The 17,241-nt window shown below is 41.8% G+C and overlaps 1 protein-coding gene across 1 annotated transcript in view; it reads left to right on the top strand.

The window, feature by feature from the left end:
* Positions 1 to 17,241, top strand: part of LOC133250035 (serotransferrin-like) — an 85,860-nt gene that overhangs the window by 33,971 nt on the left and 34,648 nt on the right. Inside the window, 5 exon segments of the mRNA XM_061421207.1 lie at positions 5,736 to 5,747; positions 11,492 to 11,566; positions 11,568 to 11,737; positions 12,359 to 12,453; positions 13,288 to 13,365. Coding sequence (XP_061277191.1) covers positions 5,736 to 5,747; positions 11,492 to 11,566; positions 11,568 to 11,737; positions 12,359 to 12,453; positions 13,288 to 13,365 — 430 coding nt within the window.

The raw sequence follows: 17,241 nt of genomic DNA, 5'->3' as shown, positions 1-17,241 counted from the left end.
CCCTTGCATGTTATTTGTCATTTTTCCCTTGTTGCTTTTAATATTTTATCTCTGTCTTTAATTTTTGTCAGTTTGATTGCTATGTGTCTCAGTGTGTTCCTCCTTGGGTTTATCCTGCCTGGGACTCTCTGTGCTTCCTGGTCTTGGTTAACCATTTGCTTTCCCACGTTTGGGAAGTTTTCAGGTATTATCTCTTCAAATATTTTCTCAGGTCCTTTCTCTCTTATCCTTCTGGGACCCCTATAATGCAAATGTTGGTGCATTTAATGTTGTCTCAGAGGTCTCTTAAGCTGTCTTCTTTTTTCATTCTTTTTTCTATATTCTGTTCTTTGGCAGTGATGTCCACCATTCTGTCCTCCAGGTCATTTATCCATTCTTTTGCCTCAGTTATTCTGCTATTGATTCCTTCTAGTGTATTATTCACCTTGATTTGTTTGTTCTTTAGTTCTTCTAGGTCTTTGGTAAACATTTCTTGCATCTTCTCCATTGTTTTCCCAAGATCCTGGATCATCTTCACTATCATTATTCTGAATTCTTTTTCTGGAAGGTGGCCTACCTCCACTTAATTTAGTTGTTTTTCTGGGGTTTTATCTTGTCCCTTCATCTGGGACATAACTTTCTGCTTTTTCATACTGATTTACTTTCTGTAATGTGGTTTTTGTTCTAGCTGCTGTGGGATTGTGGATTGTGGTTCTGCTTGCTTTTTCTGTCTGCCCTCTGATGGAGGAGGCTAAGAGGCTTGAGTAAGCTTCCTGATGGGAGGGGCTGGCAATAGGAAAAACTGGGTCCTGCTGTGGTGGGCAGGGTTTTGCTCAGTAAAGCTTTAATCCGATTATCTGCTGATGGGTGGGATGCACTCCCTCCCTGATTTTTTGGCCTGAGGTGACCCAGCCTTGGGGTCTATGGGCTCTATGGTAGAGTTAATGGTGACCTCCAAGAGGGCTTACACCAAGGGGGACTTTCCAGGACTGCTGCCGGTGCCCCTGTCCCTGTTATGAGCCCCTGCCCTCCCACACCTCCACAGGAGACCCTCCAACACTAGCAGGTAGTTTGGGTTCAGTCTTCTGTGGGGTCATTCTTTCTTCTGGGTCTTGGTGTGTGCAAGATTTTGTTTGTGCCCTCTAAGACTAGAGTCTCTGTTTCCCTCAGTCCTGTGGAAATTCTATAATCAAATCCTGCTGGCCTTCAAGATCAGATTCCCTGGGGATTCCCAGTGCCTTTGTCAGATCCCCAGGCCAAGAAACCTAACATGGGGTTTAGAACCTTCACAACAGTGTGAGAACTTCTTTGGGATTATTGTTCTCCAGTTTGTGGATCACCCACCTGGAGGGTATGGGACTTGATTTTATCATGATTGTGCCCCTCCTACCATCTTTCTGTAGCTTCTTCTGTGTCTTTGGCTGTAGGGTATCTTTTTTTGGTGGGTTCCAGCATTCTCCTGTCGATGGTTGTTCAACAGCTATTTGTGATCTTGGTACTCTCACAGGAGGAGATGAGTACACATCCTTCTAGTCTGCCATCTTCAACTGGAAGCCTGAAATTGATGGATCAACTCTTCTTTCATGACTGATTCTTCTGTAGCATCCAACACTATTTGATAGCATTTTACCGACAGTAGAACTTCTTTCAAAATAGGAATCAACCGTCTCAAGTCCTGCCATTGCTTTATCAACTAAGTTTATATAATATTCTAAATCCTTTTGTCATTTCAACAATCTTCACAGCATCTTCACTAGGAGTAGATTTCACCCCAAGAAACCACTCTCTTTGCTCATGCATAAGAAGCAGCTCCTCATCTGTTAAAATTTTATCATGAAATTTGCAGCAATTCAGTCATATCTTCAGGCTTCACTTCTAATTTTAGTTCTTTTAATATTTCCATCACATCTGCAGTTACTTCCTCCACTGAAATCTTGAACCCCTTATAGTCACTTATGAGGGTTGGAATACACTTCTTTCAAATTCTTGTTCATGCTGATATTTTGACCTTACTCCATGAATCACAAATGTTCTTAATGGCATCTAGAATGAGGAATATTTTCCAGGTTTTCGGTTGACTTTGCCCAGATCCAGCAGAAGACTCACTGTCTATAGCAGTTATGAAACGTATTTCTTTAATAATAAAACTTGAGAGTTGGAATGACTCCTTGATCCATGGGCTGTAGAATGGATGTTGTGTTAGCAAGCATGAAGTGAAGTTGCTCAGTCGTGTCTGACTCTTTGCGACCCCAAGGACTGTAGCCTACCAGGTTCCTTGGTCCTTGGGATTTCCCAGGCAAGAATACTGGAGTGGGTTGCCATTTCCTTCTCCAGAGGATCTTCCAGACCCAGGGATTGAACCCTGGTCTCCCGCATTGTAGGCAGATGTTTTACCATCTGAGCTACCAGGAAGCAAGAATGAAAGCAACTTTAATCTTGTACATCACCATCCAAACTCTTGGGTAACAAGGTATGCTCTCAATGAACAGTCATATTTTAAAAGGAATGTTTCTTTCTGAGCAGTAGGTTTCAATAGCAGGCTTAAAATATCCAGTAAACCCTCTCATAAATAGATGTGCTGTCATCCAGGCTTTGCTGTTCCATTTACAGAGCACATGCAGAGCAGACTGAGAATGATTCTTAAGGGCCCTAAGTTTTTTAAGAATGATAAATGAGCACTAGCTTCAGCTTCAAGTCACCAGCTGCATTAGCCCCTAACAGGGGAGTCAGTCTGTCATTTGATCATGAAGACAGGCACTGACTTCTCCCCTCCAGCTAGAAAGTCCTAGATAGCATCTTCTTCCAAGTGAAAGCTGTTTCATCTGCGTTGGAAATCTCATTTAGTGTAGCCACCTTTATGAACTATCTTGGGTAGGTCTTCAGTGTAACTTACTATAGCTTCTATACCAGCACTTGCCGCTTCACCTTGCACTTTTATTTTTTAGAAATCTTATTTATTTATTTTATTACTGGCTTCACTGGGTCTTTGTTGCTGTGTGTGGGCTTTCCTCAGCTGTGGTGAGCAGGGGCTCCTCTGCTATGGTGCTCTGACTTCTCACTGTGGTGGCTTCTTTTGTTGCAGAGCATGGGCTCTAGATGCACAGGCTTCAGGAGTTGCAGTGCACAGGTTTAGTTGCCCCACAGCATGTGGGATCTTCCTGGACCAGGGATTGAACCTGTGTCTCCTGCATTGGCAGGCAGATTCTTTACCACTGAGCCACCGGGGAAGCCTTCACCTTGACTTTAATGTTATGGAGACAACTTCTTTCCTCCTCACGAACCAACCTGTACTCACTTGAAGCATTTCTCCTGAAGCTTCCTCACCTCTGTCAGCCTTCACAGAACTGAAGAGAGTTAGGGTCTTGCTGCAGCTGAGCCTCTGGCTTAAGGGAATGTTGTGACTGGTTTGATCTTTTATCTAGGCCACTAAAACTTTCTCTGTAACAGGAATAAGGCTGTTGTTTATCATTTCTGTGTTCACTGAAGTAGCACTTTTAATTTCCTTCAATAACTTTCCCTTTTCATTCACAGTTTGGCTAACTCTTTGGCACAAGAGGCCCATCTTTGCTTTTGACATGCCTTCCTCACTAAGCTTAATCACATTTAGCTTTTGTTTTAAAGAGAGAGATGTGCAATTCTTCCTTCCACATGAACATTTAGAGTCAATGTAGGGCTATTAATTGGCCTAATTTCAACATTGTTGTGCTAGTGGAGCAGCAGGAACACACATAATATTTATCAATTAAGTTTGCCATAGTAATGGGCATGGTTTGTGGTGCCCCAAAACATTAACAATAGTAACATCAAAGATCACTGAACACAGATCACCATGAAAAAGATAATAATAGTAATAAAGAAGTCTGAAATATTTCAAGAGTTACTAAACTGTGATGCAGAGACATGAAGTGAGCAAACGCTATAGAAAAATAGTACCAGGAGACTTGGTTGACACAGGGTTGCCACAAACCTTCAATCTGGAAAAAAGCAGTATCTCCAAAGTGCAATAAAGCACAGCACAATAAAAGAAGGTATGCTTATACTTATCTAGAATACCAGTTTGTGCTATAGCTATGTTGGACATCATTTAATGACTTGGAATCATTTGGAAGATTTGGGAGAATACCATGTAGCTCAAGGGAGGTTGTTCTTCAACTGCAGAGTACAGGTCCATGAGCCACAGTCCTTAAGATACTGATTCCCAGGCCCTGGGATACTGATTCAACAAGTCTGTGCCAGGTTTGGGATTTCTGTCTTTTAACAGCTGCCCACATAATTCTGGTTTAAGGATCCTTGGCTACTGTTCTGCTGAGGGGGTGGAGACTAGCCCCCGGCAGGGGAACTAGCACAGGCCTGGTGCTTAGTGGATCTCATTATGTTAGTTCCTTGCCTGGATCTGAGAGGATAGTTCTCTTAGGCTCATTTCAGCCACATGGACTCAGGTGTGGGAGCCCTGCCCATAGGACATAAGGCAGGGGGTGGTGCAGGGCAGGGAAATCCTGTTACTGTCCTTGGTATGGGGCACTGCCCAGTGCAGACACAGGAGCTGTGCAGGCAGGAGGAGGAGGCATTGGGAGGAGGGTCAGGTTCACCTATCAGAGGAGCAGGGCAACTGGTCTGAGTACTTTTGTATTGGGCTTAATTGTTGATTCACTTAACAGGAACTAAATATAGATAGATTTTTAACTGTCCAACCCCTCTGCTCTGCCCCCACAGAACTCCTGGAAGCATGCACTTTCCACAAACCTTAAAATCCAAGAGTGGAGCCAACACCTGATGGAGATGGGAGCTCATGGGACCCATAAGCTTCATCTGGTTTCGCTGGTCTGAGTGATTTGGTTGCCCTCACAATTTGGTGGTGGCGCCTCTGCAGGACAAAATAAAAATAAACATTATTATTGGTTTTATCTGTTAAAAAAACTTCATTTTCCCCCCTTAATGCTTGGTCTGCAACTAGCCCTTCCTTCAGAGCTCAAGATTCATTTGCTCTTTCCCACAGCCACAGTTCCTGGGTACAGTCCAAGTAGGAATTCTTTCTAAAAGGGGTCTGCATGGTCATTTTAATAAAATCAAGTGTACAAGGCTTGATTGAATCAGGTGTGTACGTGTGTGTGTGTGTGTGTGTGTGTGTGTGTGTGTGTGTGTGTTGTTGGGGAAAGGGCAGGAAGGAGGATGCAGAGTAAATATTGACATAGAGTGCTCAAGGCAGTACAGAAAAATAATATAGATGATTTACATAGTTTAAAATATTTTTAATACATTTCATCAGGTATACTTGAGGTTCCAAGTCTTACTGCTTGCAAAAGTGAATCACTGGAACCTCATCTTGCTAAAAATCGTCCCTTGACCCCAACTCTCATGGCAGTCACTGCCCTGTCTCCTCCCACTCTTAATGGAGCTCCTGAAAGGTGGATTCTCATTAATGACTGAACACAGAGAAATCAGTCTTCTTTCCTACCCATGTGCCTGAAGCTACTCTGGTCAAGATCACTGCCCACCTGCCAGCTGTGAAAGCCAATTAGTTCTTCTATCCTTGAGTCTGTTTACTAACTTGATACAGATGACCACTCATTCTTCCTTGGAACCCTTTCCTAGCTTCTCTGATATGGGAGCCCTCTACTTTGGTTCCCACCTCTCTGTCCTTTTGTGGTCTTATTGTGGGCTTATCCTACCAGTTCTGAAATGTAGGGTCATCTTCCTGGGGCTCTTCTCTTCATCCAGTGCTCTTTCCACTTTCTAGGCCCTCTCTAAACAGCGAGAATGACTCCCAGGCATCTATATCTGTAGTTCTGACCCCTGCCTGCAGCATCTCACATGCACACCTCCTCCTGCCTGTGGATCTGTACTGTAAAGTTCTCACAGCAACCAGAAGCCCAACAAATAAAAAGGGAGGTGATCATTTTACTCCTTCCCTCCCCTACTTCCCTAAGCCAGCTCTTGTTCCCATACACTTCATAAAGACAGGGTCTGCTACCCACTCACAGCAGTCATAAACTGAGGAGTCAAATTTCAATTCAGTATTCTACTTCATTCTACATCTAATGTCAGCAAGTTCTGTTGATTTTGCCTCCTAAACAACTCTCCAAGTTTGCCCCTTTGTTTCCTAACTCCTACCACAGTTTCACTTTACAGTCAGGGACAGAGCTACAGGTAGGGGGTTTCTAAACACAATGGTCCACAGTTCTCAACTTTCTGGTATCCAAAGAAACAGACCTTGGGTCTACTTTGCAGTCCAGACCTGAGGTTCACCTTTTTATACACAGCCGTGCTTTGCTTTGAGCCTAACAACACTGCCCTATGTAATATTCACCTAAGCTCCACCCTCACCCCAAATCCTATAATAATTCTTTCTTATCCTTTGTTTGTTGAGATGTCCCAACCATTTCTCTGGCATGTAGTCTGTCTTACTCCAGTGAATCAACAAATCTAATTTTATCAACAACGCACTGAGTGCCTACCATGTACCAGGCACTGTTCTAGAGACTGTGAACACAGTAATGTATATTATAGTCTCTAAAAATAACTTTGTTCTGTTGTTTATTATTTACTCTAGATTGCCTTCTTGTCAGTTTATCTGTACAGAGAAATGTCTGAAATCATGTTCACCAGATACTATTGATATAACAATTAAGGTGATTCCTGGTTTTCTTCTTTGATCTTTCATTATTTCATTATTATATTGAGTTTTTAATGTAAAAACATGTCCCATTTTAATTATTTTCTTTTAAAAAATCCTCTATTTTTTTTCAAAGAAACAGAGTTAAGGAGATAAGCCAGAGTAGGGGAATCACATGATTGGTGTCCTGAGTCTGAGATAGGTTCCGTTGTGATTTGGAACTGCTGGCAACAGGAGAGGGAAAAATGCATTCAGTGAATGAGACATTTTAACTGATGAAAGAGAAGAAAAATAGTCTCCGCTGGTTTTGCTGTAACTCTCCATCTGCTGATAGAATCAGGGAGCAGAACACTTTCAGCCAGCGACAGTCAGTGTCGGTACGTCCTCCTTCTACATCCATCTCCACAGAGCTCCCAGGAGCCTTTGGAGTCCCCGAGGTGACAGGACAAGGAGCCACTGATGCCATCCTCTCCTGCTCTCATTACTGAGACTGACAGCCCCACCTTCTAACTCAAGTGTGGAAGGTGTGCACATCTCTTCCGCCTTCATTATACCCAGAAAACAAATGGAAAAAAAGAGTGTGACCATGTGTTATCAAACCCTTGCCTCCTCATTCCCAAACTGCACCACCAAAATGGTACTTGTTCACTCACATGCTCTGACTGAAAATCCTTATACATTGAGGACAGTTCTGGTAGGTGTTCTCTGTGTCTGGCCCTTCCTCCTTCACTGTATTTTTAGTCACTAACAGAAGTTATTATTAATAAAAGGAGGTGTGTGTGTGTGTATTGGGTGTTGGGTGGTGAATACAGAGCAGGGAGCAGGACCACAAGAAAGAAAAGAAATAGAATGCAGTAAGATTGCTGTTGGTTCTGATCGTTTTAATTCATAATGTTAATTTAAAATAAAATAGTTGGGGATTTCTCTGGCAGTCCAGTGGTTAGGACTCTGCACTTCCAATGCAGGGGGCATGGGTTCCATCCCTGGTTAGGGAACTAAGATCCAACATCCTTAGTGAGTCCAAAAAAAATTCCCTGGTAACTCAGCAGGTTAAGAATATGCCTGCAATGCAGGAAACCCTAGTTTGATTCCTGGGTCAGGAAGATCCCTTGGAGAAGGGATAGGCTACCCACTCCAATATTCTTGGGCTTCCCTAGAGGCTCAGCTGGTAAAGAATCTGCCTGCAATGTGGGAGACCCAGGTTCAATCCCTGGGTTGGGAAGATCCACTGGAGGAGGGCATGGCAACCCACTCCATTATTCTTGCCTGGAGCCTGGCGGGCTACAGTCCATGGGGATGCATAGAGCTGGACACAACTGAGCAACCAAGCACTGTATATATATATATATATATATATATATATATATATATATATATATGTACATTAGTTGGATTACTTACTTTAATTTCACATCCTAAACATTTTCTCTCAATCTGGAGTCCTTATTGCCTCCCTGTATTGATGAAATGTGCCTGGAAAATGAATTTTACTGTGTTAAAGCATATAGTGAAGCATAAAGGAGCCCAACAACCTGGGATCAATGGATAAGTTACTCAACCCATCTCAGTTTGCCCTCTGGAAAACTGGGATGGTGGGCCATTGTGAGGATTAAACAAATTAACAAATATAAAGGATTTAGAAAAATGCCTGGCTCTAGCAAGCACTCATTGTGAGCAGTTATCCTCTTTGCTGGGGAAACAGTGCAAACAGTGACAGACTTTATTTTGGGGGGCTTCAAAATCACTGCAGATGGTGACTGCAGCCATGAAATTAAAAGACGCTTACTCCTTGGAAGGAAAGTTATGACCAACCTAGACAGCATATTAAAAAGCAGAGACATTACTTTGCCAACAAAGGTCCGTCTAGTCAAGGCTATAGTTTTTCCAGTAGTCGTATATGGATGTGAGAGTTGGACTATAAAGAAAGCTGAGTGTCCAAGAATTGATGCTTTTGAACTGTGGTGTTGGAGAAGACTCTTGAGAGTCCCTTGGACTGCAGGGAGATCCCACCAGTCCATCCTAAAGGAAATCAGTCCTGAATATTCATTGGAAGGACCGATGGTGAAGCTGAAACTCCAATACTTTGGCCACCTGATGCGACTCATTGGAAAAGACCTTGATGCTGAGAAAGACTGAAGGAGGGATGAAGACAGAGGATGAGATGGTTGGATGGCATCACTGACTCAATGGACATGAGTTTAAGTAAACTCCGGGAGTTGGTGATAGACAGGAAGCCTGGTGTGCTGCAGTCCATGGGGTTGCAAAGAGTCGGACAGACTGAGTGACTGAACTGAACTGAAGCAAGCACTCACTGTGCGAAGTTAAAGAGGATCTTTACCTCCTTACCATCCCCTCCTTGTTCCCCCGAGCTCACTTTTCATTCAAGCCCTCACCATCTGTTACAGGAATGCTGCTGATCACTTCTAGGACATGATTTACTTCTGTGTCACTGACTCTCTCTTCTCAGGCTTCTTTGTAGTGTCCCCTTTCCTCCTCACTCTTCACACTCTCCACGATTTTTTTTCCTTCTATTAAAAAATTTTTTTTAATTTATTTTAATTGAAGGCTAATTACAATATTGTGGTGGTTTTGTCATACATTCACATGAATCAGCCATGGGTGTACATGTGTTCCCCACCCTGACCCTCTCTCCCACCTCCCTCCCCATCCCATTCCTCAGGGTCATTCCAGTGCAGCAGCCCTGAGCACGCTGTCTCATGCATCGAACCTGAACTGGCAATCTATTTCACATATGATAATTTAGATGTTTCAATGCTATTCTCTCAAATCATCCCACCCTCACCTTCTCCCAAAGAGTCCAAAAGTCTGTTCTTCACATCTGTGTCTCTTTTGCTGTCTTGCATATAGGGTCATCATTACCATCTTTCTAAATTCCGTATATATGCGTTAATATACTGTATTGGTGTTTTTCTTTCTGACTTACTTCACTCTGTATAATAGGCTCCAGTTTCATCCATCTCATTAGAACTGATTCAAATGCATTCTTTTTAATAGTTGAGCAATATTCCACTGTGATTATGTACCACAGCTTTCTTATCTATTCATCTGCCAATGGACATCTAGGTTGCTTCCACGTCCTGGCTATTGTAAACAGTGCTGCGATGAACATCAGGGTACACGTGTTTCTTTCAATTCTGGTTTCCTCCGATGTGTACGCCCAGCAGTGGGATTGCTGAATCATATGGCAGTTCTATTTCCAGTTTTTTAAGGAATCTCCACACTGTTCTCCATAGTGGTTGTACTAGTTTGCATGACCACTTGTTTACGTATGACTCCCAAATAAAAATCTGGCACCTACTGCTGACACTCCACGTTTGTTTACTGTATTGCCTGCATGATATATGATTTTAGACTTCCCAGAGGCACTGGAAATTCCATGTACCCAAAATACAGGCAGTTTTCATTCTGGCTCTGTCCCTGGCTTCAAGGAACTTCAACTGAGTTCTCTCATTCATGCTGAACACTTTGATCTTCCAGCAATACACACAAAGTGTTTCAGATGCAGTCTTGCTAGCTCTTCTTCTCCTTAACTCAGCTTGTACAATTAATCACCAAATCCTATATATTTTCCTTCTAAGTGTCTCTCATAACTGTGCCCTCCTTTCCACACTTTCCACACTTCCCTGGTTCAGACGCTGTGTATTGTTTGCCAAAACACTGCAACAGCCTCCACCTGGTCTCCCTGCCTGTCTTTTTTCTCTCAAACCGTAGTACTCCCTTATCTGCCAACAAACTATTTCACTCTCAACTGAAACTTCTTATTGCATCTAGGTAAAATCTAGGTTCCTCAGTATATCTCCCAGTCCCTTCATGTCTAGCTTTTGCCAACATTTCCTGCTCATCTCCTGCCAATTCTGCTGAAATGACAACTGCTTAATGACAGACTGCAAACTGGCAGCTTCCAGACCAGCCACTTCTAACTCTACGAGGTGTTTTATTTAGGCCACAAGTTTTCATTCCTTACTGAAATTTTAAAAGTGGAAAATTTCCCTTTAAAACCTATTTTTCTGGCTTCTCTTAAAAAACTGAAGAACTGGCCATCTTGGTGCCACATACCTGTCTGGCAAAGTAGTGGCTGTCACTTAGGGCAGAGTGACAATTTTCAACAGCCCCAGCCCTTCTCTTTGATTTTCCTGGCTGCTTCCCTTAATGTATTTCATCTCAGGGGCAGCTCTACATTAAGGGAAGTAGCCAGGATTTACAATTTAGTGGTGGTGGTGGTGGTGGTTTAGTTGCTAAGTCGTGTCTAACTCTTGAGACTCCATGGACTGTCGCTCTCCAGGCTCCTACGTCTATGGGATTTCCCAGGCAAGAATATTGGAGTGGGTTGCCATTTCATTTTCCAGGGGATCTTCCTGACTCAGGTACACTGAATTGCCCATTCGTTTCTGCACAGAGCACCCTTTCTCCTATTACGCCTGCAGAGGCTAACTTGTCCTTCAAGTCTCACTTCCTGTCATTTTCCTCCAGTAGCTTTTCTCTGAACCCATGTGGCTTAAGCGCCCCTTTATTCATCCCCCATACCTCACCTTACACCCTCTGTCACACCTTGTGCCACACCTTATATTCCGATGAATGTAATGCTTGAGTTTGTGTAATGCTTGAGTTCCTCACAAGATTCACTTCACCTCACGAAGGGAGCGACTGGAAATCCTCAGGGGAGGTTTCTTGAGCCATTCATTTTGTTCATCCACCATTCTGTCAACAACCATGAAGAGAGAGGGACATTTGACTCATATTCTAAAGGATGAGTGTGTCGCTCATCCTTCTGGCTGGCTGCTTAGTCAGTCTTTCGCTGGGAGTACAGTGTCCAAGAGAACTACAACTCCCATCAGGACCTTCGGTATACCGGCCTGCGAAGGAGAAAATACAGCTTAGAAACTACCACTTCCGTGATGCTCCGCTTCGCAGGCCTGCGCAGAGCCCAGGGCCACGTTGCTTTTGCGGTGCCGGGTAGCGTGATCTCAGCCATGGCGTCCGCGGACTCCCGGCTTATGGGGAATGGCGGCGGTGTTGGCGGAGCCTTCCAGCCATACCTGGACTCTTTGCGGCAGGAGTTGCAGCAGAGGGACCCGACGCTGCTGTCAGTCGTGGTGGCGCTCCTTGCGGTGCTGCTGACGCTAGGTAAAGAGGTGGCCGGCGGATATGGCGGGTGCGGGGCGGGCGGGGATCCGAGCTCGGACTGGGCTTCTGTAGACCGCGGAGCAGAGGTGGCACCTAAGGGGCGTCTAGAATGGGAGACTAACAGCTTATATACTCCTGCCCTCCTGCCTGAAGCAGCAGAAACAGCACAGCGTTAGAGGGAATTCCCGCGACCCCCAGAGTGACGTCCTGGTCCTTGGGCACGGGTTGCTAGCTCCTGTACTGCCTGAGCGCCCCGTTCTCCCCTTCCAGTGCTCTTGCTACCAATACTCAAGTGGTTTTCGCTCCAAGTTTGAGCATCCTGTGTTTGCGTGAGCATCCTGTGTTTGCGAGCTGGGCGCGGGGGATACAGAGTTAGTAAGGCAAGGTTGCACTTGAGTATACTGGCGGGGTAGGGGATGCAGAAAAGTTGACAGTTGATGGTGGCTGGCATTCAGCGGAGTCCTCAAGAACAACGATTATAATGGTGGTAGTAACAGTGAAAGTAAGTTCCAAATGAATAAGGCATGCTATGGTAGACCTCTTAATTTCTTCCAGCCCAACCATATATGCGTATTGTTGATAATCAAGGCGTCATTTTGGTTGTTTTTCTCTATTCCACAGTGTTCTGGAAGTTCATCCGGAGCAGAAGGAGCAGTCAGAGAGCTGTTCTTCTTGTGGGCCTTTGTGATTCCGGGAAAACATTGCTTTTTGTCAGAGTAAATGCTTTGATTTATACCTCTCTTAACACTTGATAGGAAATTTTAGGGCACCGTATTATTCCTGTTAGGTTTACTTTGGGAAAAAAGCTGTTGCTGACAAATTGGAGAATTAATTTTTGACTCACTTGGGAGAACGAAAAGACTCTTAAACTGGAACTTCTTGGCCATTTTTTTCTCTCGTACCAGATACCGACATATTTAGCCTTTATCCCATTTAAGGGTTTTATATACTAACTACTTTCATGCCATAGTTAAGGATACCAGAACAACTGAAGAGATAGATAGAAGACATTAATCTGTATGCAATGTGTAATTCTTCTGAGAATTTGTCAAAGAAACTTTTATTGGCTACTTAGGCTTCGCTTCACTAATATTTATTTCTAGTCTATGTAGTATTTTTAAATGTTTGGTTTTTGCTACAAAGAATAGCAGAGGCTTTCTCTTTATTATTATTTTTTTTGAGAGTATAAGTTATTTTCCTTTCCACTAAAGAAATATAATCTCTAATCATTTCTGATGATTGTAAATGTGGAGAAGGTTGATAAATTTGGCCACTAACCATTTGAAACTATTATTTGAAAATAATAGTTTAAAAATAATAGTTTCCCCCCTCCTCTCATTAAGGAGAAGGGAATGAAGTTTGCAGTTAATTAGATTTTTTACAAGCAAGGGGGAAAAAAAATCAGTATGGTCCTTTTTAGCTATTGTAAGCAACATTTGTTTGTTTGACTTTACGCCTAGGAGAGTTAGAGCAGAGTTACACTCTTTAGGTTTGCTATTTATATGTTTGCTCGGATCTCCCCACATATTGTGTTTTGTTTTGTTTTACAGTTGTTAACAGGCCTTTACAGAAACACTCAGACTTCCATCACTGACAGCTCTGCTGCCTACAAAGTCAATAACAACAGGGTAAGAGGTTCCTAGAATGTGGGAAGTCTGACAGTTTTATTTTACTTTGGTGTGTCAGGAAAAGACATTTCTAGGGTGAATTAGTCTGAGGGCATAGGTACCATTCATAGCTTGTTTTTATGGATAAATAATGTGCATGTGACAGATTCTTCTCTTGATCATCCAAGCAGTGAACTTAATCATGCTCTCCCCTTCTTTGTTGTACCGTATGCATATTGATGTTATATCACATTTTATTAGCTTATATTTCTGTGTCTTCTTTCCAGCTTTACCTTGAGTTCTTAAGAGTGAGCATTAAGCCTTTTTCTGTAGTACATGTATATGGGACAGAATTCAAAAGGTTAAAAGGATATTTGGTGAAAAGTAGTTTTGCTTTTCCTGTCCCTCCTTAAAAGTCTTCAGTAACTTACCATTTTCCTGTGTAGCCTTCCAGATGGTCAGTGCTATCCAAACAAATCTGTCCTCTTTACTTTTTTCTTTTATAACACTCTGTTCCACCCCTCCCTTTTTAAAAATTGAACAGTATAATTGATACAGCTTGGGTTTGTTTTCATTTTTTTCTTTCTCGTTTCCATACATAGTACTACCTGGTTAATTTAGGAGCTGAATATTGTGAGTATTCCGTTATGTGACTACCATACACTTTTTTTTTTCTTTCTTAAAGCCTTTACTTATGAGACATGACAGAAAAATCTTGTAGGTACACATGGAAAAGTAAATCATAATCATAGTTGAAAGTGAAAGCAGATTGATCGGAAAACTTACTTTTTAATTTCAGTTCATGTTGAGTTTTTATTTAATAAGAGCCCTATTAATACACATTTAGGTTTTTTGTTATTACAGTCTTGCTTTTACAAATGGAGTTGCAGTGGAAATCTTAAAGAGTGTGTATGAGTATATTTAAGAAATACCAGGAAGAAATCATGAGGAGGACTTTTTATTTACCTGTATGTCTCTAGAATGTAGACAGTGACTGCCAAGCTGATTTTACTGCTTAATAAGTATTTAGTGAGTGATCAAAGATAAGGAGACATCCTTTTAAATGTCTTACAGATATTTTTTCTTTTTTCAGTAATGACAGTGTTTCTAACTCAGACCTTTTTAAATTCTCAAGGATTCAGATTTTGAAATTTAAGATCTGAGAGAGCTTTAATTCTTAGGACACATGTACTAGATATTTTAAGTAGAGTATTCCAGGGTATGGTTTAGACCTGTGCTTTCCAACGCAGTAGCCATTGGCTGTTTGTGGCTGCTGTTAATGAACATCTGAAATGTGACTAGTCCAAATTGAGGGCTGCTGTTAAGTATAAAATATACACCCAATCTTGAAGACTTGGGATGAAAGAAAGAATGTAAAATATCAATTTTTTGATTTTTTTATTATATGTTTAAAAAGATAATTTAGATATATTAGATTATATAATATATATTATTAAAATTTTACCTGTTTCTTTTTACTTTTTTTAATATGACTATCAGAAAACTTAACATTACATATGAGAGTTGCATGTTTCTATTGAATATGTAAAGCATTCTTCTTTTTAACTTCTTTTCCCACCCCTTTTATGTTTTAGATCAGCAGTCCCCAACCTTTTTGGTACCAGGGACCGGTTCCGTGGAAGACAGTTTTTCCACGCACTGGTACTGTATCCCTGTACCCAGGGTTCCCAGTTTTAGATCTTGTCTCTCAAAATAGTAATGTATGTCTTTTTTTTTTTAACCTTTTGAATTCACACTTTTTATTTTTTTAAATAGTCAGAATTGTTTGATGCTCTATTCAGTTCAGTCGCTCAGTCGTGTCTGACTCTTTGCGACCCCATGAATCGCAGCACGCCAGGCCTCCCTGTCCATCACCAACTCCTGGAGTTCACTCAGACTCACGTCCATCGAGTCAGTGATGCCATCCAGCCATTTCATCCTCTGTCGTCCCCTTCTCCTCCTGCCCCCAACCCCTCCCAGCATCAGAGTCTTTTCCAATGAGTCAGCTCTTCACATGAGGTGGCCAAAGTACTGGAGTTTCAGCTTTAGCATCATTCCTTCCAAAGAAATCCCAGGGCTGATCTCCTTCAGAATGGACTGGTTGGATCTCCTTGCAGTCCAGGGGACTCTCAAGAGTCTCTATTACACAAATACAAATGAAATTACTGTTGATGGGAACTTGACATGAACATAGACAGTGCGTTTGACTATTTTCTGACAACTTTTTTTTGGACATTTCTATATTTATTATTACACAATAAAAATGTTTTCAGTTACCCATTGAGAATTCTTAACTGATATTTTTGTTAATTGCTACCTCTGATTTCCCTAGTCTCCAATATTGGGAGATTGTTAAAAAATTTTTTACCGGAGTATACTTGATATCAGGGCTTCCCTGTTAGCTCAGTTCATAAAGAATCCACCTGCAGTGGAGGAGACCCTGGTTCGATTCCTGGGTTGGGAAGATAGCTGGAGAAGGGATCAGCTACCCACTCCAGTATTCTTGGGTTTCCCTCGTGGCTCAGCTGGTAAAGAATCCACCTGCCATGTGGGACACCTGGGTTCACTCCAGGTGAAGTTGGGAAGATCCCCTGGAAAAGGGAAAGGCTACCCACTCCAGTATTCTGGCCTAGGGAATTGCATGGACTATAGTCCATGGGGTCGCAGAGTCGGACACAACTGAGCGACTTTCACTTTTATACTTGATTTACAATGTTGTGTTATTTCAGGTGTAGTAAAGTGAATCAGTTGTACATATACATATAGCCACTCTTCTTGTTTTTATTTTTAGATTCTTTTCCCATATCGGTCATTACAGAGTATCGAGTAGGATTCCCTGTGCTATACAGCAGGTTCTGACTAGTTATCAATTTTACATATAGTAGTGTGTGTATGTCAATCCCAGTCTCCCAGTTTTTTCCTATCCCCCCATTATCCCCTGGTAACCATAAGTTTGCTTTCTACATCGTGATTCTACTTCAGTATTTTAAATAAGTTTATTTCTACCCTCTTTTTAGATTTCATATATAAGCAATATCATGATACTTGTCTTTCTGTATCTGACTTACTTCACTTAGTATGACAATCTCTAGGTCCATCCATGTTGCTGCAAATGACATTATTTTGTTCTTTTTTTATAACTGAGTAATATATCTTATGGATTGTTTATATTGAAAGTATGTGATGTGATACTGATTATGCAGTGTGATAGTGGGTCCAACCCGAGGTCCCTAGACTTACTGGTATTAAAAAAAACAAAAAAAAGTCTTACATACTTTGTATATTACCTATAAAAGATCACACAGGCTAAATTACAAGTCACAATGTATTTAGCAGTAATTATGTCAAATCTATGCATAATGCTGACTCCTTCCTCCTAAATAGTGGTTGAGGCTCGCTGTAGAGAACGTAGGAACATCTGAGAAATGATCCATTGGTCTGATACATGTACCAGGGCTATACTCAAATCTTAGCATTGAGCATGGCCTCATCTGCCTTGAACTTGAGCTCAAGAATGAAAGCTTAGAATGAGTAGCATGTAAGTGGGCAATAGTCAGTCTGCTCAGTGGGGCACAACTCTGCCTTGTTCAGTGATTGTCACCTGAATCAACAATTGACACAAAGTATTAACAGAACAAAAAAATGGTGTGTCTGGTGGACATATATTTTAAAATTAGATTGCAGTAGAAATATAAAAAGGTGTTTTGTTTTTATAAAGGTTGGATGTCCTGTAACATGCTATCTGATAAAGTATAGGTTCTTCTATCACATTCTTTAGCTTGTGAGTATTTGTTACTGTTTTTCACATGTTTTTGCTTTTATTCATACTGGTATATTTCCCCAGCTCCAGATGGACTTTCCTGACTTCCCCATACAGGGTCAAGTCTCTCACATACC

The sequence above is a fragment of the Bos javanicus genome, chromosome 1 (genome assembly GCF_032452875.1).
Source record: "Bos javanicus breed banteng chromosome 1, ARS-OSU_banteng_1.0, whole genome shotgun sequence".
NCBI lineage: Eukaryota > Metazoa > Chordata > Mammalia > Artiodactyla > Bovidae > Bos > Bos javanicus.
The sequence above is the reverse complement of the archived record's forward strand: the minus strand, read 5'-3'. Positions and strand labels throughout refer to the sequence as shown.